This window comes from Rhinolophus hipposideros (assembly GCF_964194185.1).
Source record: "Rhinolophus hipposideros genome assembly, chromosome: 1".
Lineage (NCBI taxonomy): Eukaryota > Metazoa > Chordata > Mammalia > Chiroptera > Rhinolophidae > Rhinolophus > Rhinolophus hipposideros.
The window spans coordinates 30,673,400-30,696,333 of NC_138047.1; the positions used below are offsets into that span (position 1 = coordinate 30,673,400).

Here is a 22,934-nt window from a genome sequence, read left to right on the forward strand (position 1 = left end):
CTTAAGGAATAGCCCCTGAATAAGGCCAAACAACCCTTGGTTTCTGTATCCAATTTTCTTTGGAGATAACATGTTTGTCATTCATTACTGTCCAAAAAGGGAAGAAACAAGAAATATAAACAAGATTTAAAAGGGACTTGGGTTTCTGTTTCACTAATTAAAACTGACACCAGTCTTCTGAGACTTACACTTTGATAAGCAGGCGAACCTTGTTAATTCTTTCTAAGTTGCCTTTATCACATTGACCGGAGGGGAAGCATATCTTTCATTTCCCATCTTAACACCAGCAAAGGTCAGGTATAGACTGTGGAGATTTCCAATTAAGCCTGCAAAATAAAGACTATTCTTTACTGAAGTGGAGCACAGGTTCCTGGACAAGAAGGCCCTGCATTGCGTTTCCGCCCGTAAGCGCTCACAAGTGTGACATCTGGTTATGCTGACAGTATCGTCTGCCTGCTTTGGTTCGTTGCATATAAACAGTTAGACTCAAAAGGAGATGAATGTCTATTTCTACAGCCAGTCCTGGAAATTCAAGTTAGATTTTAAGTTAGTGGTTTATGAGCACAGGCTGTTATGTTACCAATGCCACTGTTCATTGTATACTGACTGTACTAAAACTTACTGTTACTTATTTCTTTAGTGGTTAGACAACTGTAAGAGGACATTTGGTGCCAAAGAAGACATGTATAGGATCAACACAGATGCACAAGTAAGTTTCTTATTCTTAGTTTTGCTATCTTTCTATATCAGGCAAAATAATGTATGCTCAAATAACCTTATTTGATATTCTTAAGAATAAAGAATATTTGTAACACCTTTTCATTTTTGTTATCAGAACAGTCTTTGTAAAAGTGAGGTTCAAGGAAATATTGGCTCAGTAATGAAAAATTCACTTCAATAAAAATGAACGAGCAGCTTGTGACTGAACCTTAATAACATTCAACAAATAAGCTTGATGGATAAGCTTGATGGATATCTGGACAGTCCGAGTCAACTTTTAGTTGCATCTGTCTCTTTAAAGAATGTTTTGTCCTGCATTAGTTTTCTGCTGATAAATTATCTGGTCAGGAAAGCAAACCTAAGAGTGATGTTATATATATCCACATTAGCCTTTCTAAACATGAAATTCTGATTGGATAAACTGTAATGTTTTTGTTAATATAAATAAAAAACAGTGAAAATAACAAATACATTTCCTTAGAGAAAAGTGCACATACATAGAACACATACATTATATTAAGTAAGGATAAATTAAGACCTACAAATTATTCCAATAGGAGTGCAACTTCATATGGGCAAGACGCATTCATCAATTAATGACCCCTGCATTTGACATCAGAAGTCTAATCTTTTTCAATGCCAGTTAGATGATTATTGATTTCCAGTCGCTGTAAAAGTATTATTAAAAAATTTGAAGTTTTAATAAGTGAAATATTGAGAAAATATAGTATACTCTCAATAAATGTTAACTATTTGCCAGGCACTGTGCTAAATGAGAATTTCACATTCATTATCTCCATTCTTACACTCTGTCTAGTAGATGCTATAATTATCCCCATTTTGCAGATAAGGAATTGAGGCTCAGAGAAGCTACCTATCTAAAATCAGTAAATAAATAGTTGAAATTAAGATTCAAACCTAAGCAAATCCTCTATTGCAAAGAAATTGTCAAATCATGTGTTTAAAGAAAGAAATGAGGCAAAATAAGGAATTAAACCTAAAGTAGAATTAGACCCTTTGGTTCAAATTTTGTTCCTGCCACTATTTAATTGCATGGCTTAAGCAAGTAACAAACCCCCTTTTCCTATAAAAATTAGGTGGTTAGACTTATATCCCTTCTACCTTGAAGAAAATGAGTTCTAGCTCCAAGAGCCTACATCAGTTAAGCTAAAGGTTTTCTATTAAGTGAAAAACTGAAAGCTCTGTACATTTAAGATTTCATTTACATCTTATCTCCCCCTTTCACATTGGAGGGGGACCTTTTTTATACATTATCTGCTATTTGTCCTTGTGTAACCAGTATAGTCTTTTTGTCCAATAAGCAATCAATAAATATTAAAAAGGAAATGAAAAGAGAATGTATATGCAAACTTCAATACACTTAAAAAACAATAGTTTAAAATATATAGTGTTAGCATACTTAATGCAATTTCTGGTAATTCAGAACTATACAATTAATTACATTTGTGTTATTTCCTACCATTGTGGTGATCTTAAACTTTATCAGTGATTTCTTGTCCATTATATTCCAAAGTAGAGGCTATGAATGTGTATGTAAAGTCAGTTCTATGTTATTTATGCAAAGAGAAAGAAGAAAAAAATACTTAAGACTCAAATAGTTGTTGGTTGCCATGTAAAACTGTGTAAGGTAAAACCTGAGAAATTTAGATATGCTAATAAGTTTGACATTGGATTCTGCTTGATTAATGTTCACAGAAAACTACGTAATTTATGGTAAGCAGTATGGAGCTAAAGTTCACCTTTACTTAGCAAATCCTTTCTAAATAGATAGGAATAAATGTTATATAAATAGTCCTTCAGAGGAAACTACTTAGAAAAGCAGGCTTCAAAAAGGACCTTCAGAAGCATTATTTTCATGATGGCAGTTGCTGTTTTAATTAATTAGAAGTCATTTTTCTCCATTAACGAGACTAGGTCCAAGTTGCTGTAGACATTTTAATGTAATAATTTTTAAATAGTCCGTAAACGAGATGTTTCACTATGTATTTCACATACATTATCTCGTTTGATTCAAACCTAGTTGGGTTGAATTTCTGAAGTTTACTAAATTACACTTGGAATGCAATGAAAAACACATCTGCTTTCAATATTTTGCCTTCTGACTCAGCACCATTAATGGCAACATAGGACCTAATTAGACAGTAAAAGATAGGAAGCCTAGAATGAGCCACACCAAAATTAATCTTCTCACGGGTAAGTATTTATTATATAAGATTACAAGCCAGTTCTTTTCTGAGAACTTACAGTAATTCATTCATTTTCTAATCTGGAATTTTCTACTTTACTAAGAAAATTTCATGACATTGGCTTTTTTTATTTTTTTTGAAAGGATTTAAAAACCTAGATAAGAACCACTTATAATAGCCAGATTTCCCAAAATCACATTAGTTTGATTTTATTCTTTGTAACTTTTACACAGAAATAAAGTATAGCCTAAATGTAATTTAGTTATTTGGCAAAGTGTTAAAAACACCATGGATTGGTACAGTAAATGTCTAAAAAGTTTTATTCTGGAAATAGCATCATAAATTTTTCTTTGGGGTATAATTAAATGTTCTTCAGTTTGCCTGGGACATCTGTGACCCTAGTTAAAATGATTTCTTACACTAATTCTTGGTCTTTTTCTTCCTTTGTATTTTTGTGACCCGATCACCTTCTTGCTTAGCAAATGGAAATTCTAGCAGTAAGTGACCTGTCTTAATTTATAGACTACTTATCCATGTCAGACAAACTGGTTTTCACTTGCCATTTGTCCATTTGTAACCTAGCAATGTTTTGTCACAGACTACTTAACAGTAGTGTGTGCTTTAGGTTTGCATAGCCCTTGTCTATGAAACCTTGGTCCTCTAAAAAGGAGATTTTATAATGAATATATACAACTAGCAGTTGCCTTTTTATACATTTATAACTAACATCTTTTAAATTTCCTAACTTTAAAAATCAAAGTGCTTATGTTGATTTCATTGTCTCATTTCAGTGAGATTACAAAGTGTTTTTGGTTTTTTTAAATTCATTTTTAAGTAAGAGGTTATCCAATTTTACTTTGCTTATGAAGCACTTACTGATGAATGCAGTGAGCTATATACATGTTGATGGGGCAAAAGTATATGCATTTGAAGTTTGAATTTAAAATTTTAGGTTATAGTGAATCCTTTTTAAAGCATCCTATTTATTGCCTGCTTAAAAATTCTTTTGTCTAATGCCAAAATGTGCTTCACACTAAAAAAGAATTATGTAACCAGCAATATCTTGAATTTTTTTAATCAGTCTTCAAAGCATCTTTCATCTGTCTTTCATCAGCTTCACACTGTATTAACTTGCTTATTGCAGAAAAATAAATGTCAAGACATTTTTAACATTTATAAATTGTTATTGAAAATATGTGGTCCAGTCAAATATGGAAAATAGCACCTAAATTTAATGCATTGTTATTTATTTCTAGGAACTGGAGCTCTGCCGAAGGTTATACAAATTACATTTTCAATTGCTACTTCTGTTCCAAGCCTACTGTAAACTTATCAACCAAGTAAATACAATAAAAAATGAAGCAGAGGTAAATATTCAGTTGTACTGGGCATCAGTAACTGATTCTAGAAAATTAAAGTATACACATACATATATACATATATCTTCTAAAGAGTTGAAGTCAAAATTCACATATAGTAAATCTTCCCCCCCCCCCCAGAATTGTTTTTGGAAATGATGTGCTATTTCCGGATCAATTAGTAAATAAGACTAATTATTTACTAATTAGTACTAATTATTTACTAATTAGTACAGTATCACATTAAAACCAATATAAACATTAGTTACACCGTTTTATTTATTACAATAGTTACACATTATTTATTTATTACATTAGTTACACCGTTTTATTTATTACAATATAACATTTATTGTACATTTATTGTTGTTTTAGCAAGAATATTTAAAGACTGCTATTTGGTGGCTAAAATTATTTACCCCTTCTGAATAGATAACTTAAAATATGAACTGCCCTTATGTAAGTTTAACATTTGAAAATCTTTAAAATGAAATACTACCATCAAATCGATCTTCACAAGTAAATGCTTTTTGTTACTAAATGTACAAATAGATCCTTTTAAGGTGTATCTGTTTGTTTTAGGTCATCAACATGTCAGAGGAACTTGCCCAACTGGAAAGTATCCTCAAAGAAGCTGAGTCTGCTTCAGAAAACGAAGAAATTGACATTTCCAAAGCTGCACAAACTACTATAGAAACTGCCATTCATTCTTTAATTGAAACTTTGAAAAATAAGGAATATATGTCAGCCGTGGCACAGCTCAAAGCTTTCAGGTAAAATGGGAGGGGGTTCAAAGGAGATGCCTTTATACCTGGACGGGGAGTTCACAATGTTTGGGTTTTGGGTTTTCAGTTTGATGCTTCAATATCATGTCATTGTAAAAGGAAAACATGACTTGGTTCTTTTCTACAACTATCGCTAAAGTGACACTCTCAGTGATACTTTGAGTAATCTGTTTGCTCAGATATTAAAGCACATGCTCAGTGATTCGCAGGGAAATTTTGTTGTTGTCATAGGTATTAAAATGTAGTTGATTTAAATGCTTGTTTGAGTCCCAGGACTTAAAAGTATTGTGTATTTTCAGGTCTCTCTGGCCCAACGATATCTTTGGCAGTTGTGAAGATGACACTGTGCAGACGCTGTTACACATATATTTCCATCACCAGACTCTGGGCCAGACAGGAAGCTTCGCAGTTATAGGCTCTGACCTGGACATGTCAGAAGCCAACTACAAACTGATGGAACTTAATCTGGAAATAAGAGAGTCTCTACGCATGGTGCAGTCATCCCAGCTTCTAGCACAGGCCAAGCCAATGGGACATTTGGTGAGCACTGGATTCTGAGCAACTTCAGGCATTTAGGAAAGAAACCGACGATGAGTAAGACTATTAACAAGCACCTTTTATGAACCCTTGCAATTCACTGATAACTTTTTCTGGCAGCATCCACATAGCGTAACTAATGTCAAATTTTATCAAGATAAAGTGTCAGAATCAAAGACCTGACGAAGGAAAAAAAAAACTAATTGTTTAACAGCTGCCAACACCTCTGACAGTAACTGTATGAAGAAGGGATTTTTAAATTACTTAACCTACGTGAACAGAAAAGGGCTAAAAGTGATGCCTACAAATACAAACATTACTTTCTGGAAAAAGAAAAGAACTGCAAGAATGTTTGCAATAGTGGCCTCTAATACTGAGACATTGGAAAGCAGGTGACATGAGGCTGAAATCGAGGCCGGTTCATTTTGGCTGAAGACCTGCGAAGCTGCTTGGGTTGGTAGCAGCCACAAGCATCGTCTCCAGTTGATGCCTAACCATCTACATAAAGAACATCCCATCGTCCGAGAGACACAGAAAGACTTATTTGCAAAAACCATTGATTTTTCAACATGTGGGATAAGGGTGTGGGTGTTTTGTTTTGTTTTGTTTTTTTAGTCTGTATAAGGAATTGTGTGTGTGTGAGCTGGGATGTGTGAATACGTGATAGTCATATTTTCAAGGTATGGGTGTTTGGGGATAACGTTTCAGAGCATGCCTGAAAGAGCGCTGCGAGATTATTTTTGAAGAAATTTTATTTTATTAGATCTAACTCTTCATAGTGTGTAAATGTTAGAACATTTTAATAATATTTTAAAACTGGGCTTTCCCAGTATTTCAAAAAGAAATAATATATCTGTTAACGTTATTGGAATGCTGCTCAGTTCTCTGATCAGTGCTTATGTTACGATTGTTGATAACTAACCAAAGTAGATGCCTGCAGAGACTTTAAAATGTAAAATAAAGATGTACGCTGCCCGTCAGCTATTCTCATTAGAAAAGTTAACTTATTTTACTCCATAATTATTATAGAAACTGTATAGATTAAAACCAGTATTTTCTTGTACATTTGTGCAATGCACTGTTATACAAGAGTAGGTATACAAAGCTAAAGAAAAAATTGTGGTCATGGATGGTAGAATATATGACTGGCAGGCTCTGAAGTCTGCAGAGTTCAAGAAGAGAGGTGCAAATGCATTTTTATATGTTTATTCAGGACTCACATGTTTCACTCTAAAGGAACCTGGGGCTGTGGGGGGAAATGACAGGAAGCCTGAAGACTAACTACCAAAACATGCAATATACTTATTCACTGTCTAAGCCTGTAGCATAACATGAACTGGAGTCTCTGTCCTTTTTTAAATAGCATTTTGTAAAAAAAAAAAAAAAAAATGAATGTAGTCCCACAATTCCTCTGATTTGAAAGGAACACCTTGTATTTTTTATATGCATCTCTTATCCACTGTGACCTTTCTTTTGAACTGGGCTCTGCGATTGCAGAGTTTAGAATGTAGACATGAAATGCTTAGCTTTGCCTTTTCCTGGGGGTGTGGACCCTGCCAGAAATGTCATTGTGCTCGAGCGTGTTAACTGAAGGCATTGCACTCGCCGTTGGACTGCTGACTACAGTTCTGTTACCTGTACAATTTGTAACTCGTCACGGCACATTCATAATCACTGTATTTTTGGACCCTGATAAAAACAAGTATTTTGATGGTGTTCCGGTACTGTAAATGGTGTCCTTTAAATTATTTAATAACTTCTGGGTGTGGGGTAGGAAGAGAGGGCTGGTGTCCAGAGATACACCACACTTTACATCCTTTCTTACCATCCCCTATATTCCTCACCCTGCTTCTATCCTTTTTGTTAAAATAAAAAGCATTGTAGCTGTTGGTTTGTGTTGTATTTTAAGAAATGGTGGATGAGTATACTGTGCATCATTCAGAGATTTTCCCTTCATATAATCGTCCCTCAACAGGGGAGAACGAAATTAGTTGACAAACCAAACCTTTCAAACAGTTCAAATCATATTTATTTATATGCAACTAAATCTATTAATTTATTAATATATTAAATACTTATTAAACACCTTATTTAGTTCCAACTCAGAGCCCAGTTTTTGCTCGTACAACCTTTTTCTTTTATCCACTAAATTTTATCATTTTTAAATAGTAAGTTTATAAAAATAACACCAAAAGAGAAGAGATTTAGCAGATTTAGATTTTCCTCACACTGCTTCTAAAATAAAGGCCAAAGGGTTTTTACACACCGTAGAAAATACTTTCTACTTTTGTGATATAAAATAGAGGGTATGGGCACAACCCACAATCTACCTTAGATTAGGAAGCAGTTACATGTTCTCTTGGAACAGGCTCACCAGTGCAAAGTAAGCTTCCCTCCTTTAGGTGGGTGAGAACTGCTTATACACCACACCAGCATGACCTAAATGGAAGAAAACAGGATATTAGAATCAGTGTAATTATTGTTGTGTTTTACGGCTTTATTCAAATCCACTGTCACTTTAGCAAATGTAGGACGTGAAGAAAATTAGAATCACTTCTCTTGTCACCCAAAGATAATAGTAATTTGGAGTATTTCCTTCTAGCCTCTCAATCTCTCGCTCAAAAAAAATTCATTTTATACATTTCTGATTGTACACATACAATTTAACAGTGCTTTTCATTGCTAGAATGTTAACACCATAACTTGTGACAAAGACGATTTTGTGCCACTTTGTCCAGTGTCTGAATGCCTACTAAGTAAACCATAGTTTGATCCTTGCTTTCCTCAACTCTAAAATAAGATTTGCTGTCGTATTAGGAAAATTAATGGCAAGCAGAGTTAAAGAAGGATATAACTACCCGTGTTAATAGCCAGCGAATTTCTGTTAGAACCCATTGCAGTATCTTTCTGTTGTTCCCTCATTCATTCAGCAAATGCTTACTGAGTACAACATACTACACACCACTTGCATGCCATGTGAGTCAAATGAGTGTCCTATTCCTGCCCTTACCCTCAACCAAATAAATCAGTGACAGGTGTCAGAATGAAACACATCACCAACCCCTAGAGTTCTTGTCACTCGTTACTCTGGCCCCACCATTTTATCCGATCTTTGCAAGTCTTACTAGTATATGGGCATCCACTGTACAATGATTATTTCTTTTTAGAGGTGAATCTGTCACTGTCCCCCACCACAGCTTTAAAATCTTTCAGTAGATTCTCACTGATGAGAGATAAAGAGCAGTCCTGAGCAAGGTCTAAGAAGTCCTACTAGACATAACCTACTATCATGTCCACCCCTGTCCTCCAGAGTGTTCTACCACAGGACCTTTGCACATGTTAGTTTAGTCTGGAAAATTTCTCCTTCCTCTCTTCACCTAATTCAACTCATCCAAACTTCAGCTCAGCTGTAGTGTTATTTTTTTAAAGCAAGTCTGACCTCTCCAAGTCAAGTCCTCTATTACAGGCTCTTAACTACCATGTTTCCCCGAAAGTAAGACCCGGCCAGACAATCAGCTCTAAAGCGTCTTTTGGAGCAAAAATGTAAGACCCGGTCTTATATTAATTTTTGCTCCAAAAGACGCATTAGAGCTTTTTGTCCGGTTGGGTCTTATTTTCAGGGAAACACGGTAGCTCTTCAATGTTCACATGGCAGAACCACCATGTTACTTTTTTTCTAAGCAGAAATGAATGGCCATCTACTGCACTGTAAGCTCTGTAAGTGCAGACACCACACCTGTGTTTTTCTATAGTAAGTGTAAAGCTGACTCAACTGCTGGTTTTCACACTTCAAATCCATAAGCAACATCTGGGGTGCTTATTAAATGCTTCAGATAGTGATTTAGTGGTGGTAGGGGCCTAAGAACATGCATTTTTACAAGCACCTTCCTAGGTCCATATGGATGTAGATGGGCCTTTCTCCTTGTTATAAGGGCTCTAAAGACCTCAAACTCGTTTTAGGTTCTTTTATTCCTTGCCTTTATACAAAAGCATCTAAGATGTTACCAGACTTACTTTTATGGCCCCTCTAAGGTAGTAAGGGTTAACAAACAGGATGGTTAGAAAATTGGAAAAGGCATAATTAGCACCTGTCCTATTACGTGGTTTCTGGACCCATTAAACCAATTGTCCTCAACTGATTTCACTGGATCCCCTGAGGCTCTCACTAGTCAGGAAGTGCCTTCCCTGACCAGGAGAGCTCTGGGAATGGGGCCTCAGTGTTTCCTTGGGAGTCATATAGCGAGCTATGAGGTGCAGTTAGGATGAGACTCCCTATGTTAGATGATGCAAAACACTGGCCAGCTACAGAACTGCAAGTTAAAACAAAAGTTAAACCTGTCTGTCAACTCACTTGAAAATCTTTTAGGTATACTTATGCCTATTTTTGAAAAGTTACCACCTGAAGGCCATTTGATGAAGTTATCTAACATCTTAAAGAAGCTGCCCTTAGCCACCTGTTCCAAGCCCCATCTGTGAAATTGTGATTTACTGTTTTATTCAGCTTCCCTCCCCCAGGAGTTTAGTAGTTAAACTAAACAGATCACCGGCAGCACTGAAAGTGCCGGCCACAGCCAGCCAGCCACTCAGGGCTACCCCCAGCTGGCCATCCATGAAGCCATGGCCTTGCCTCCAGCTCCTTCAGAAGCATGATGTTAATGGTCAGATGGCTTCTCTTGCTTATAAGCTGCAGACCCACATAAGCAGTAAACTTTACGTCTAGGACCACCTCTAAATTGTATCTCACGGGATTAATACAGCTCAGAGCCTGGCTGCTCCATAGGTGATGAACGAATTATCAATGAACAGGCCCAGACTGTTAGCACAGGACAAGCTCTCCTAAACCTTTATTTAAAAAAATAAGATTGTGTGAAATCTAACACTTGCTTTGCAATACTTTTATTTAAAGGCTTTGTCAAAAATACAGCCTTTCATGAAGTACTTTGAGAAGGGAGAGGAGGAAAGGAGATGGGGCATGGACAAAAGCTCCCTTGTGTGCTCCACTCGCAGGGTCTGCAGGACGGGTGTTTACACTCATTTAAATGATATATTTGAAGCTGAAAGTGCTATCACAGGACAGGCGTTTGCCTTTGCATCTCCCACACAAATCTTGACGATGGGGCCGTTTAGGGTCAACGTGGCGAAGTTTTACTGAGCAGGAGCATCTAGTCTGTTTACAGCTCTGAAAAATCAAAGTAAAGCACATAAAAAAAAATCCTTGGTGACTTCCTAGAACTTCAAAGGATTTTTCTCATCCATTCAAATACTTAATGCAGTCTAAGCAAGGCCCCTGTGCTAACCTTGCCCGTCTACGTCCCTTCTGATAGGCAAGGCTAGGGTTACAAATGGAGGGTGTGTAACCATCTGGTGGGCCCACATTGCACAGGATTTAGTTCAGAATTGTGAAGTTTCTTTTGAAACACAATTTTCTCATTGCAAGTCTTTTCCTGTACTTCAGAACAAACAAGTAGGGGAGAGGAGTTTAAAAGTACTGAAAACAAGGAAAACCATTATGGGAGGCTAGTGACCAAGAGCAAGCTGTGGGTCAGGCCTGGCATCCATCAATGGCTGACCTTGCCTCCCCACCCCAACCTGCAGCAAATGACCTCAAGCTGAGGCAGAAGGCAAAACAGCAACTGCTGAGCTGAGAGCTGAGTGGTTAAGACATCCTACTTTAGAACCTTACCCTACTCTGTCATGATCTAAGTGAGTCTCAACAGTTTTCCATACTTTCCACCCAACCTATGGCAATAATGTTTTCAACATCCAACTTGAACCAAGTGCGCTGATTAGGCTCTTTCAGCTGGGAAGTCATGCTCCACTAACTGATAACTGGCAAGTTTAGTCACCTCTTTCCTTTGATTATCGAAGCCCCTCAGCATAATTTTTGCTTAATTAATTTTTTTTATTTTTGCTTCATTAGGGCTTATTTTCAGGGAATGTCTTATTTTTTTCATGTACAGCCATCTCTACTCATGTCATCTTCTGGAACATCACCATAAGGTACGAAATGTGTCCGTCTGGCTGAGATCTTAACTGGGGCTTATTTTCGGGGTAGGTCTTACTTTCAGGGAAACACAGTAGTTAATAGTAAACAAGCAACGTTACCCCTTATCCCCATAAGCTGGGAAACTTAGATTTCCTTGAAAACAAACCATCCTCCTTTTATGCGCTGTAAGACAAGACTGAACTTTAAAACTCTGTGCTTATACTTGAACGTGGGTATATGCTTCATGAAAAGCACTTAGGCAAAAATAGGCAAACTTTACCACCTCATGTTAGTAGAAAGGGATTCTATTTTTCATTTTGCTTTCTCTTACATTAGCCTGAGCAGCAGGTAAGGCACACACTCTTCCATATTGCAAGTGAAGTAACAGTCTCTAAAGATGTTACCATGACCAAGATGTGTAAGGGCAGAAAGAAACTGACACCGAGACCCCGTTTCGCAGTTGAGTATTATTTCTAAACTCCCACCAAAAAGCTGTCAAAACCTGGAGGTCACTGAGAACCTAGCCTCGTCTGGGAAATGCATTCAAGAAACTACACCAACACGCCACCACCACCCCATTCAGACACAAAATGAAAACGTGTGACTTACTTGACAGGTAATATCCTCCACTCGGTAAGGGTTGTAAGACTTCTGACAAGTTCTGCAAAACTGCTTGAAATAAACCTATGATGAAAAGAGGAAAAACTTAAAGCAAAACCCTCTTGACCCTTTCGTCAAAAAGATGCAAGTCGTGTGGTATCTCTTACCTTGTTAGTGCCCTGTACACACCACACATAGGCACTTTCCCATCGGATGTTACACTCCTTGCAGTGATAATAGCCATATTTCTGCTCTAAGAACTGAACAAAAGGATACCAGAGTTGAACCAACATGACATCTGAATTATCCTTCATTTCAGAAGCTGGGAAGGATCTATTTGACACTTAAAACTGCCGACTTCATTCCGGGTCATGGAGGGAAGTAGGGTCAGGTTCAAATCAGTCTCTACAAGGTAGTAATCAGGTGAGCTAATAATGACTTAACTAAGCAGATAAGCAGGCATGGGCCCAAAAGAGTTTATAAGTTTATATGCAGATAAACTTGGTTCGTAAAGCAAATTAATTGACAAGTTATTAAGGAGGTGTCTCCGCTCAGATAGGCAAAGGAAAAGCCAAACATCTAGGGTTCTCTAAACCTAGAGATTCTTTAGGGTGGCCTTTTCTCTGTGGGATAAAACCAGATTTTAGAACATACACATATGGAAGTGGTTAAGCTAAAGAAAAGGAATAGCACTCTGCATCCCAAAGTATTTTATGGTGTTCACCCAAGATTAAGTTCTCTGTGCTGCTAAATTTCCACCAAACAGTAATGCTAGGAATCTACATGGTGGATAAGCCACAATTCATGTTTAAGATGAACTAAAGCAGTATTGCTTTATTCTTAAGCTTTCTTCCCTCCCAATGAGAAAAGTTACTAACAAGTTTGGAGAGTTAGGCCTATAGAATTGGAAGGAACTTTGGAGAGCACTCAGAGCAATTTCACAGGTGAGCAAACCCTGACTAGGGGTGCTTTTTAGGAGAAAGGCAAGATCCTGAAAGGCTCTAGTAGCTCCAGCTTCCAGTAGAAGCTTCGGAAATTTGGGCAAGAATCAGGGGTGAGCTGACCAGCACCCCAGAAGTAGATCGTTATGGCTTTTGCCACATTAAATTCAAAAATGTGAGTGGGATCTTTGGGAATGACTCTCCGGCCAGCAAGTTCACGTTCTGACGTTCTGCTTCGTACTCAGCCGGTACCATCCACACGTGCAATCTACGCAACTCCGCACCCACAGTCTGAGTTTTAGACAGCAAACACCCTCGGGATAAGAATGTTAAAAGGGCGTCTCCCTCGCCAAGCTGTGGAGCCCACGTTTTAAAATCGCCGTGAACAACAAGCAGGCCACAGCTAATTCTACTGTTGGAGAAAGAGGACACGTGTAGCGCTCCGCGGTTGCAGGGAGGCACAGCAACGTGGCCGGCCCCGAGGGAAGCCTAGCGCCCCCACGTGCCCGGCCTGAGCAGCCCCAGGGCGAGGGCAGGAACGGGAACCGGAGGAGCCACGTCCCGGGGCCGCTCTGCGCCCCCGGCCGGTTCCCTGGCCCACGGGGACCTCACCTGGAAACGCAGGCGCTCGCTGCCCGGCTCGGGGCTCCGCGGCGACGACCGCTCGCCCCCGTCGTCCTGGGCCCTTCCCGCGGGCGGCGGCTGCTCGGGGCTCCTGGGCGCGCGCCGCACGGCCGCCTCGCCTTCCCGGGCCTCCGGCGGCGGCGGTCCTGGTGCGTCCGCCGGCTGCTCCCTGCTCGCCCGCCCCGCGGCCCGGGCCTCGGCCGCCTCCTCCGGAGACTGCGGCCGTGGGGGCGCCTTCCTCGCCGCCCCCTCCTCCTGCTCCGGGCCTCGAGCCCCCGGACGTGGCGGCCCCGGCTCTGCGCCCGGCGCCCTGGAGCCCTGCTCGCCCGCCGCGGTCTCCGCCCCTTCGAGGACGGTGGTGAGGCGGCGGGAGACCACGGGCGAGTACACGGCGACGGTGCGCGGGAAGCGCGGGGGCCGCGGGCCGCCGCTCGGGGGGCTGCCCTGCGCGGGGCCGGGGCGGGCGGGCTGCGGGCGCGCGGAGCCGCCAGCCGCGCCCTCGGGGCCGGAGCCCGCGGGGCGCCCGGGGGCGCGGGGCCTGCGCGGCAGCGTGCGCCGCCCCAGCGAGCACTGCACCGAGGCGTCGCGGCGCGGGTTCACCTGCACGGCCATGTCCCGACTGCCCGCCCTGCGGGGCCGCGGGGCCAGGCCCGGGCTCACCTGCGACAGGAGGGCCACGAGCTGCGCCCGCTGGTAGCTGTCGAAGTACTCGGCGGCCATCAGCTGCCCGTAGCCCGGGAAGGTCGGGGCGGCCGCGGCCGAGGAGGAAGGCGCGAGAGGGTGGTCCCCGCCGCGGGGCCGCCCGCCGCCCCCGCCCGCCGAGCCCTTACCCTTGGCGGTGGGCGGGTAGGGGTACGCGTACGAGTAGGCGGCGCACGCCGGGAACATGCAGCCGTCCAGCACCTGCTCCCCCGGGGCAGCCATAAGCGCAGGCCCAGCCGCCCCCTCCCGCCGCTGCGCCCTAAATAGGCGGCCCTGCGGGGGCGGCCGGCGCGGCCCCCACCGCCGCTCACCACGCCGAGCTGCCCCCGCACCCTTCCCGCCACGGCTCGTGTCCCCGCGTCCCCGCCGGGAGGGCTGCTCCCCGACCTTCTCTTTGGAAATTCTCTCCACGCGGAGGTCCGCGCAGGGATCTGGAAAGAAAGCTTTCTCGGCGATCCAAGAACTTTTGTAAGTGCACTTGCCCGAGGGAAAAGGGACTCCAACCAGACAGAACTATCTCCGGGATTAGCTGAGCCAGGTGGTCCCTATAACTTGATTGTCCCAGGGTGTGCGCCAGCCGGACGATGAGGCGAGGCTGGGTGCCTCTGGATAGTGAGCAAAAATGCAAAGGTTTGGGGAACTGCTTTGGGTCTGTTACCTATAATCTCAGATTATAGTTTATTTAATTATCTCAGACGGGCCCTGATAAGTCTACCCCTTGCACCCTTTCAGTAAGTGTGCAGGGAAAGCACTCTAGGGCATCCGTATCTAGGCTTAATTGTCTTCTCCTTTGGAGCACGTGCTCACTCCCACACGCGCCCCCACCTCAAAGGGGGATCTGAGGTACTGTTGAGTACCAGGAGCTACTGATGACTATTGCTCTCCTCTGGGGCGGAGAGTAGTTCTACGAATTTTCGTAATCAAATCATCCCTCCAAAAGATAAATTGATTTGGGGTGTGCTAACGTAAATGCAGAAGACCAACTCAGGTCCCAATTGAAAAGGCCTTGTCCACCGGAAATATGGGGGCTGTTCTTTATCAATAGATACCAGATGAAGTAATCAAAGTCGTTAATGTAATTTGTCTCTGATTTGATAAAATTTGACAATAAATTTCTATGTTTCATTGTTTAATTGACCTGCTTTGGAATTTTTCTAAATACAGGTCAAAATTCAACACTGTCAGATATTCATAAGTTGAGTGAGCACACTTTTTTTTCACAATTACATTAAATCAATTATACTTTACAAATATAGCTTGCTTTTACTCATATAAGATAGTGCACCAAAATTCTACATTTCCAAGACCCTGCTTTCTAAGAGTTTACATATTTGAAACAGTCATAGAAATTGGTGATGGTGAAAACCAAATAGCACATCAGGCTTCCCTTTAGCAGCAGTCCAAGTGCGAGTTGTATTATGAAATTGATTTGTAATTTGTAAAAACACTTGGTTACTATACCAAGGCAACCTTATAATGGGAAGATCAAAACTGTTATAAGTATGATAATGTGAGCCAATTGTTATCCTTTATGTAAACCATATATACTACCACAGACCATAAATATGAAGTACTATTTCAGCAAGACAGAAGCTCCTGTGTGTCTCCATGTTTAGACAGAAGTCTGAGTAGTTTCCATCATAATTAAATTATCTGCTTTCACTGTGCCATAGGATGTGTCTGCCATTTCCTCTTCTTTCAGTTTCTTATAAGAAATATCTGTATCTTCATCTTCATCTAGAGGCTCCCGCTTGTGCAATATTTCACTTCCATACATTTTATATATTAAAACAAAAATCCCTGCTTCCGCAGACTGGAAAAGGGCATAAAGCAAGGGAAACATGTACATACTTCCGATGAATCGTGGTGGAAAGGCCAACTTGAGAATGGCAGTACAGAGCTGCACATTTTGGCTACCTGTTTCCAGGCACACAGTCCTCCTGCAATTGGGTGGAAGATGGAAAACAGTAGCTAAGCCGTAGCCTGAGGCATAGCCTGCCAAAGGCATAAAAATTGCTACCACGTAAACAGCTGCAGGAATTGTTGCCAGCAGTTCAGGTCCTAACATAGTGCCGGTCATTATGAATAGGACCACCAGCGTCACTAGCAGAGACCACAGGGAAACCTAGTAACAGAAAATGGATAAACAAGCCATCAAAAATAAGATAGTTGAAGGGGATATCAGGCAAGAGAATCTTAGGCCCTTGGAAGCAGAGACATATCTAGTTTGAACTCCCACACAAAACAGAGATCTTTGCCCTCAAGTCTTTGACAGTATTTCTAAAGGTGGGTAGATCACCTCTTCAGGAGACACAGAGACCCATGTCGCCCAGGGTTAGCCTTTTGGAAGCCTGTTCTTATGTCTAGTGACAATTTGCCTTCTATAACCATGAGTCATTGTCTTGGATAGGCCCTCAGAAGCAACATAGTAGACCAGCTACTCCTGCAAAACAGCCTTCAAAAGTTTACAAAACAGGTACGTAGGGAAGGCTACTCTTCTCCAGGCAGACTGTCCCCAGGCTTTCAGCCTCCATCATATAACAGAGCAGTTAGAATTGAGCCCAATACACCAGGTATTGTCTGATGAATGGAGTGAACAAAAGGACATTCCTTTTCCTGAACAGGACCCCATGTTTTCCATAAGAAATTAGTTCTGGTTTTACACCTGAGATAACAGGCTATTAAAATTTATGAAGCCAAGTGTGTGATATTTTTAACCTTCACAATACTTTATGTCTCAGAATTGTTAGCCCTATCAAAATAATTGCTAACTCTTAGATTATGTAAGAGAAAAAATGTAAATGTCAGATGTGAGCTATTCGTTGCAATTTTGCCACTCCCCCATTTTTCATCTGTCCGTGAGAAACCTGTAAATCTCTAGTGATGTTTAGGAATTATTATATATAATAGATGGGTTTTCGATATAAAATAACTGACTATAAAATATTGTGTCATCATGATATCTGATTGGTACATTTCACTCATTCAAGTAAGACAGGCTGTGTAAATAGCAAAGTAGAAACCTAAAAATTCCTCTTCTAGTTCTCCTTCAGTTTGGTAGTTAGCTTGTTTTTTCTAAATGGGAGGTGAGGGGTATTTGTGAGGGAGACTACAGCTCCAGAATAATAGTTTAAATGTTGCTTCTGGTTCCCAGGGTATCTGGGAGCAAACCCCTTTGGAGTCTGAGGGATTGGCATATACAATACTTTATACTTTTTAAAAATTATTTAAAATTTATCTGGATTGTGAAAAAGGTCACCCTAGAGGATGCTGAAATAATTATTATATAAGATACTCATGCTACCAATGTACAATTGGCAGAAACCAAACCATTATAAATAAAAACTTATATGAAATTTCAAAGTGTGCCCACATCAAAAGCTTTGACAGGAAACCTGATTTTTCACTGTGAAAATATTGGCTCCAAATTATTCTTTGCACTATTTTAAATCATTTGGGTGAGCACTGATATTGAATGCTCATTTTAAAGTTTTCGCAAAAGTGTAAAACAGTTATAAAGCATATCTTATGACTGCGCTGGTTAAGGAATGGGGGAAGTTCAGCTTAAACTCAAAGTTAATCTTATCGAATTGCCTATAATTCAAATATATCTATCTGTTTTTAGCTTATTTGAATGGCTTTCTCTTAGAATCCTAAGGTTTTATAGTAACTACCATCCCATTAATTGTAGTAGCTTAATGATTAAGCATAAATGTTCTTAATGATCTCAAGATTATCTATGGATATGCTATATATATAATATATAAAACATGTGTATTTACATGTACATGTATATTTATTACATTCAGAATATGTGTTTATTATAGAGCACAATTTCTTTTACTCAAGGCTGGATATACATACAGAAAAGAATCCTCTATGTTTCATATTAATAAAGTTAGCCCTTCTGTATAATCAGATTACTTTAGAAAATAAATTAATATAAGTGAAACACAAAAGACTGTCTTATTAAATCTACATAATTGAAAAAGTGGAGTGACTCTTTTTCTCATCATTTGTCTAAGGAATGTGTATGTACATTTTACAATAATTAGTTCTTTATTTTATTTGACCAACTTCCTAAACTGAGAATCCTGTTCATGGTTTACTCTTATTTACTACTCTTTTTGAGTTTTCAAAGAAAGCTTAATTTACAAATATTTAATTATTTTCTCCAGTCACCCACTGCAAAATCTCTCCTAATACAAAAAGCATCCATTTTTAAAAATAAAGCAATATTGGAAATATTGCAAAAATAACAGAAATCTTCATTCTTTCACTACCTTTGGAAACCATATGAAATATTGCAGTGGGGAAGGTAAAAGAACATGCACAAATTTAGAAATGGCAATATATTGCATTATTTATCTAGGACCTAATTTTATTTTATGCTTTAAAGCCCATATTTTGTGCATTCTATTACGTTGTCATGATGTAGCTTTTAAATTACTTTTGGTCTTATTAGTGTCAACTTATTTTTAGAAAATTAATAAAACATTCTAAAGGAACCGTCTGCAGAGTTTCTCAGAATTAGAGTTCCACTTTTAAAAAACTAATGCATTTCTGAAATACTGTACAAATTCTATGAAAATAATTTTATTTCACCTGCGTTTTTGTAATACATGAGTTGTTAGTGGAAAATGTTTCCATTTTATTGCACTGCCATCTTTTCCCCACATGATCTCTCTCCTTCTATGAGTACTGATAGTTCTCTTGTGCTGCTTTTAATTAATCTGTGTCTTGATTAAAGCTATAATTTGCAGCATAAACTTTTTTTAAAAGTTTATCTATGCAAAGGCTGCCACGTCCTTTTCTTCCTCACCCCACTTTCCCAAACTTCTTAGCGTTTCAGCCATGGGTCAGAGGCCAAGGACTCCCAGTCTGCCCACTATATAAAGAGAAAGGTGACCTTACCTTCACGATGTAGTCAGCCACCCGGTTGTATTTATAGCGAATGAAGACGCCCAACCCGATTGGGATGAGAGTACTGCAGAGAGTCAGGGTGACGGCCCCTAGGGGTAGCAATTGCACCAGAGGGGTGTTGATCCAAGCCCGGCTGTAGATCCACAGACACAGGGGCATCAAGACCAGGGCCAGGAGCGTGGAGGAGATGGTCATGATGATGCTGCAGAAAGGGAAGGAACAGAGGTCAGAAGGGGCTGTGCGCCAAAGAGCCTGTCTCGCACCTGGGTACAGGGGGAAGAGGGAAGGTTGCAAGTGTCCCTCCCTTGAAGTCTGGGGAAAACCTACTGCATCTGAGGGGTGTGCCAAGAGAGCAGAGCGTCTAAGCCCAACTGAAACACGAACCCCAGGCAGGGGGAAAAAAAAACTCAGAACTGCTGCCCCTGGCTTTATAAATCCTATGAACTGGCTACAGTCTGGATGATCTTGAAGGCAAGGAACATTTCTGTTTGCTTTTTCAAGCCTCCAAAGCACCCTGTTAGACATGCTAAATACTACTTGTTGGATTGAACTCAATTACATTGCTCTCTGTATGCGATTAATTACTCCTTATTGAGACCAATGGCCCTATTTTGCTTTTGCATTTTCAGCTTGGTTTGCCAGTTGCCTCTGTCTTCCAGTGGCTGAAGCCCTACCCTGGCAGCCCAGCCTTCAGGGAGGATGATGAGCGAGCTGTGGATGACACCCCAAGGCCCTGAGAGCAGCTCTGTGCCCGGCTAGATATTCGCCCACGACACGACCTCGTCACGTCTGCCTTGACTTCTAAAGCCCGGCGTCAACATCTTCCTCCACTTGCTTCTTCCCTCCTCCGTGCGCCTCATTCCCACCACCTCTCCTTCCTCTCTCCTCAGGCGTGAACCCACGGCTGCAAACGCGGTTGGTGGGGATGAGAGAGATAAGAGACGGTTCTGTACCTGAGGTTCATGTCGCCGTCCACCAGCAGGGACATAAGGTTGGAGAGATTCCCCCCGGGACAGCAGCCACACAGGAGCACCGCCACGGCGGCCACCTCGTCCAGCGAGAAGATGAGCGCCAGCAGGAAGGCGAGCAGCGGCAGGAGGCCGAACTGGCAGAGCGCGGCCAGCAGCGCGCCCACGGGCCGCCGCACGTGCGCCCCGAAGTGGTTCACGTCCACGGTGCAGCCCAGGCCCAGCATGGTGATGCACAGGGCGGCGCCCACGAACACGTTCAGCCCGTGGCTGAGCGGCGTGTCCCAAAACGGGTGCTCATAGGGCTCCCAGGGCCGAGGGAACGGGGAAGCGCCCAGGTGAACCCAGTCGCCGTCTGCGAAGCTGCTGGTCGTCGGCTCCGGGGTCGGAGAGGGGCCTGGGCTGCCACCGACGCTGGGACCCGGCGCGAGCCTGAGCCCGGGACTGGGGCCCGCGCGGGAGGCAGGAGTGACAGGTAAGTCCGGGCTGGGGCTCAGGCTGCTAGCGTTGGGCAGCAGGGTGTAGTTGTCCGTCTGCAGAGAGGACGTGGCGAAAGGCAGGGTGACATTGTCCATGCCGAGCATGGCGCGGGCTGCAGGAGGCTTCAGGTCAGGCTCCTGCCCGCGCTGCGGACTGGATTGCTGCTCGCCCCCCGTGCGCGCCTCCCTCCCGTCAGTGGCCGCTGTCCGTCTGTGCGTCCCTCGGTCCGGTTCCCAGTCTCGGCTGAGCGCCGCTGACGTCTCCGCGGCGTCGGGCACGGCGGGTGGGTCCCTGTCTGCCACTTAAGACGGCGCAGCCCCCCGGGGTGAACCCAATCGTGGCGTCCCCGCGCCGGCAGGCCCCGCCCCGCCGCCAGGCCCCGCCCCGCCGCCAGGCCCCGCCCCACCGCCAAGCCCCGCCCCACCGCCAAGCCCCCTCCTTTTAATCACCAGTAAGTGGTTCTGTTCCAGTGCAGCCAGGGGCAGAACAAAGACCTGACAAAGGACAAGAAGAAAAAACCGTGCCTGGCTGCCGATCAAGTTCTCTGATGGGCTCTGCCTCTTTGATAATGAAATCTGGAGGCCCAGGCACACAGGGAGAGAGAGGAGGGGAAAAACTCCGCTTATCTATGCACGCACGCACATAAACCATGTACGCTGCACAAATAGCCTGCAACCCTGAGCATCAAGACGGGGGCCTGACTTAGTACGAGCGGTTCTCTGGTAGGAAGACACACTCACTGCCTGCCTGTAATTTGCAGACAATTTTTAAGGAAGATTTTTATGTTTAGACTTAAAGTAATCACATTGGCGGTTTTTGAGCCAGGTCTTAGGCAAGTGCGCGTGCATTATTTCATCTGGTTCTCACAGCAGAGCCCAGGGAGAGAGACTATTAGGTCGATTTTTACATACAAGGAATCTGAGGAACAGGGAAGTCTTTGTCTCATCAACCAAACCCACAACTACCTGGCTGAATGTGAACCACTATATATCGTTCAGTATACAAGGAAGAGCTCGGCTAAGGAACAGCTCTGTGAAAAATGTGTGTTTTGGAAGTTATTGGCAGATGGGGAGAGGCTATTTCAGGGATCATAGATTTATGAAGTGTTGTGAGGATTGCCCTGGTATGAGGATTAAAGGACTGAAAAGAAATAAAGTGGCGAGATTCCCTGTGTCAGACAGGTGTAATCCCCAAATAAATCAAATGCAGAGTTCTTGGGAATGGAGACTCAACGACTTTAAGTCAGTCACTAAATGCATCATCCATCAACAATGGAAAGGGGCCTCTGTGCATACGGACAAGGCAGAGCCATTCAAGAAGCATCTGGCTGTCCGGAATGACCATAAAGTGATAGCCAGTTGAGTTGTGAAAACCAACGTGGGAATTTCCAGGCTGAAGTCAAGGGTCAGTCTTAGCTCAGGGTCACCCTGCGTGGAGCTGAGATCCTAGAGTGAATTCTTCCTCCTGAGGACTTGTCCCTTCTTCCTTTTCAGACACCAGAGGAGACTGGGTGACTTCCATTTTTCAATGGTGGACTGAGCCCATGCGTGTGTATATTTTCTCTTTCCCCAATTTCATGACAATGACAGAGAATACAAAAAAGACTAAGTTCAGAGCATATTGCATTCTTAATCACAAATAAATTATTTATTTCTGCTTCATGAAACCATAATTTCCACAGGGGCAGTGCTTCTACAAGCATTTAGGAGAACAACGTACTACCCTCACACTTTCCCAAAACACTAAGCCTAAGGCAACAATGCAGTAACATCTATAGAGCTTTGAAGGAAGTGGGTGTGACCAAAAATAGTCTTAAGTTTTCATTTAGGCTTATGTGAGCAAAAGAAACATCTTCAGATATACAGGGAAACATGCTGCTCAAATACCTTCATTAACTGAGTATATCTAAGGGAGACACGTCAAGAAACAGAGGAGATAAGGAGGAGGCTCTGCTGAGCCGCAGGATGAGATAAGCTAAGAACATGAATGGCAGAGGACGAGCAGAAGCCCAGGTCTGCAGGCACCACTCCTATTTGTCCTTCCCTCACGTTAATGATATTAAATCCACAATGAAATTAAATAAGCAGTAATTAGAGGCAGACC

The 22,934-nt window shown here is 42.1% G+C and overlaps 3 protein-coding genes across 9 annotated transcripts in view; 1 reads left to right on the forward strand and 2 right to left on the reverse strand.

The window, feature by feature from the left end:
* FRYL (FRY like transcription coactivator) overlaps positions 1-7,498 on the forward strand; it is a 241,985-nt gene extending 234,487 nt beyond the window's left edge. For 6 of the 7 annotated variants that reach the window (XM_081049753.1, XM_081049752.1, XM_081049754.1 and 3 more), the window contains 5 exons: positions 641-709; positions 3,407-3,424; positions 4,184-4,294; positions 4,868-5,058; positions 5,370-7,498. In XM_081049753.1, coding sequence (XP_080905879.1) covers positions 641-709; positions 3,407-3,424; positions 4,184-4,294; positions 4,868-5,058; positions 5,370-5,628 — 648 coding nt within the window. In that variant the 3' untranslated portion in view covers positions 5,629-7,498. The remainder of the gene's footprint in view (positions 1-640; positions 710-3,406; positions 3,425-4,183; positions 4,295-4,867; positions 5,059-5,369) is intronic. The other variant, XM_081049751.1, reaches the window with a different exon arrangement.
* A 3,144-nt stretch (positions 7,499-10,642) lies between these two features.
* On the reverse strand, positions 10,643-14,682 carry ZAR1 (zygote arrest 1; the record flags this gene model as incomplete). The annotated part of the gene is made up of 4 exons (XM_081051414.1): positions 10,643-10,786; positions 12,203-12,277; positions 12,361-12,453; positions 13,747-14,682. 4 exons carry the CDS (start codon positions 14,680-14,682, stop codon positions 10,643-10,645), a joined length of 1,248 nt encoding a protein of 415 aa, XP_080907540.1.
* Positions 14,683-15,532: 850 nt separating this feature from the next.
* Positions 15,533-21,187, reverse strand: SLC10A4 (solute carrier family 10 member 4). Its single transcript, XM_081045161.1, has 3 exons — positions 20,337-21,187; positions 19,375-19,585; positions 15,533-16,585 (listed from the first exon to the last, which is right to left on the reverse strand). The coding sequence occupies exons 1-3, from the start codon at positions 20,933-20,935 to the stop codon at positions 16,073-16,075; spliced, it is 1,323 nt and encodes a 440-aa protein (XP_080901287.1). The 5' UTR covers positions 20,936-21,187; the 3' UTR covers positions 15,533-16,072.
* Positions 21,188-22,934: the final 1,747 nt, after the last annotated feature.

Coding starts and splice junctions, on each gene's coding strand:
- SLC10A4 (XM_081045161.1), bottom strand. CDS start 20,935: ATGCTCGGCATGGACAATGTCACCCTGCCTTTCGCCACGTCCTCTCTG. Junction 19,586..20,336: donor GACGGCGACATGAACCTCAG/GTACAGAACCGT, acceptor CCCTTTCTGCAG/CATCATCATGACCATCTCCT. Junction 16,586..19,374: donor TGGCTGACTACATCGTGAAG/GTAAGGTCACCT, acceptor TTCTGTTACTAG/GTTTCCCTGTGGTCTCTGCT.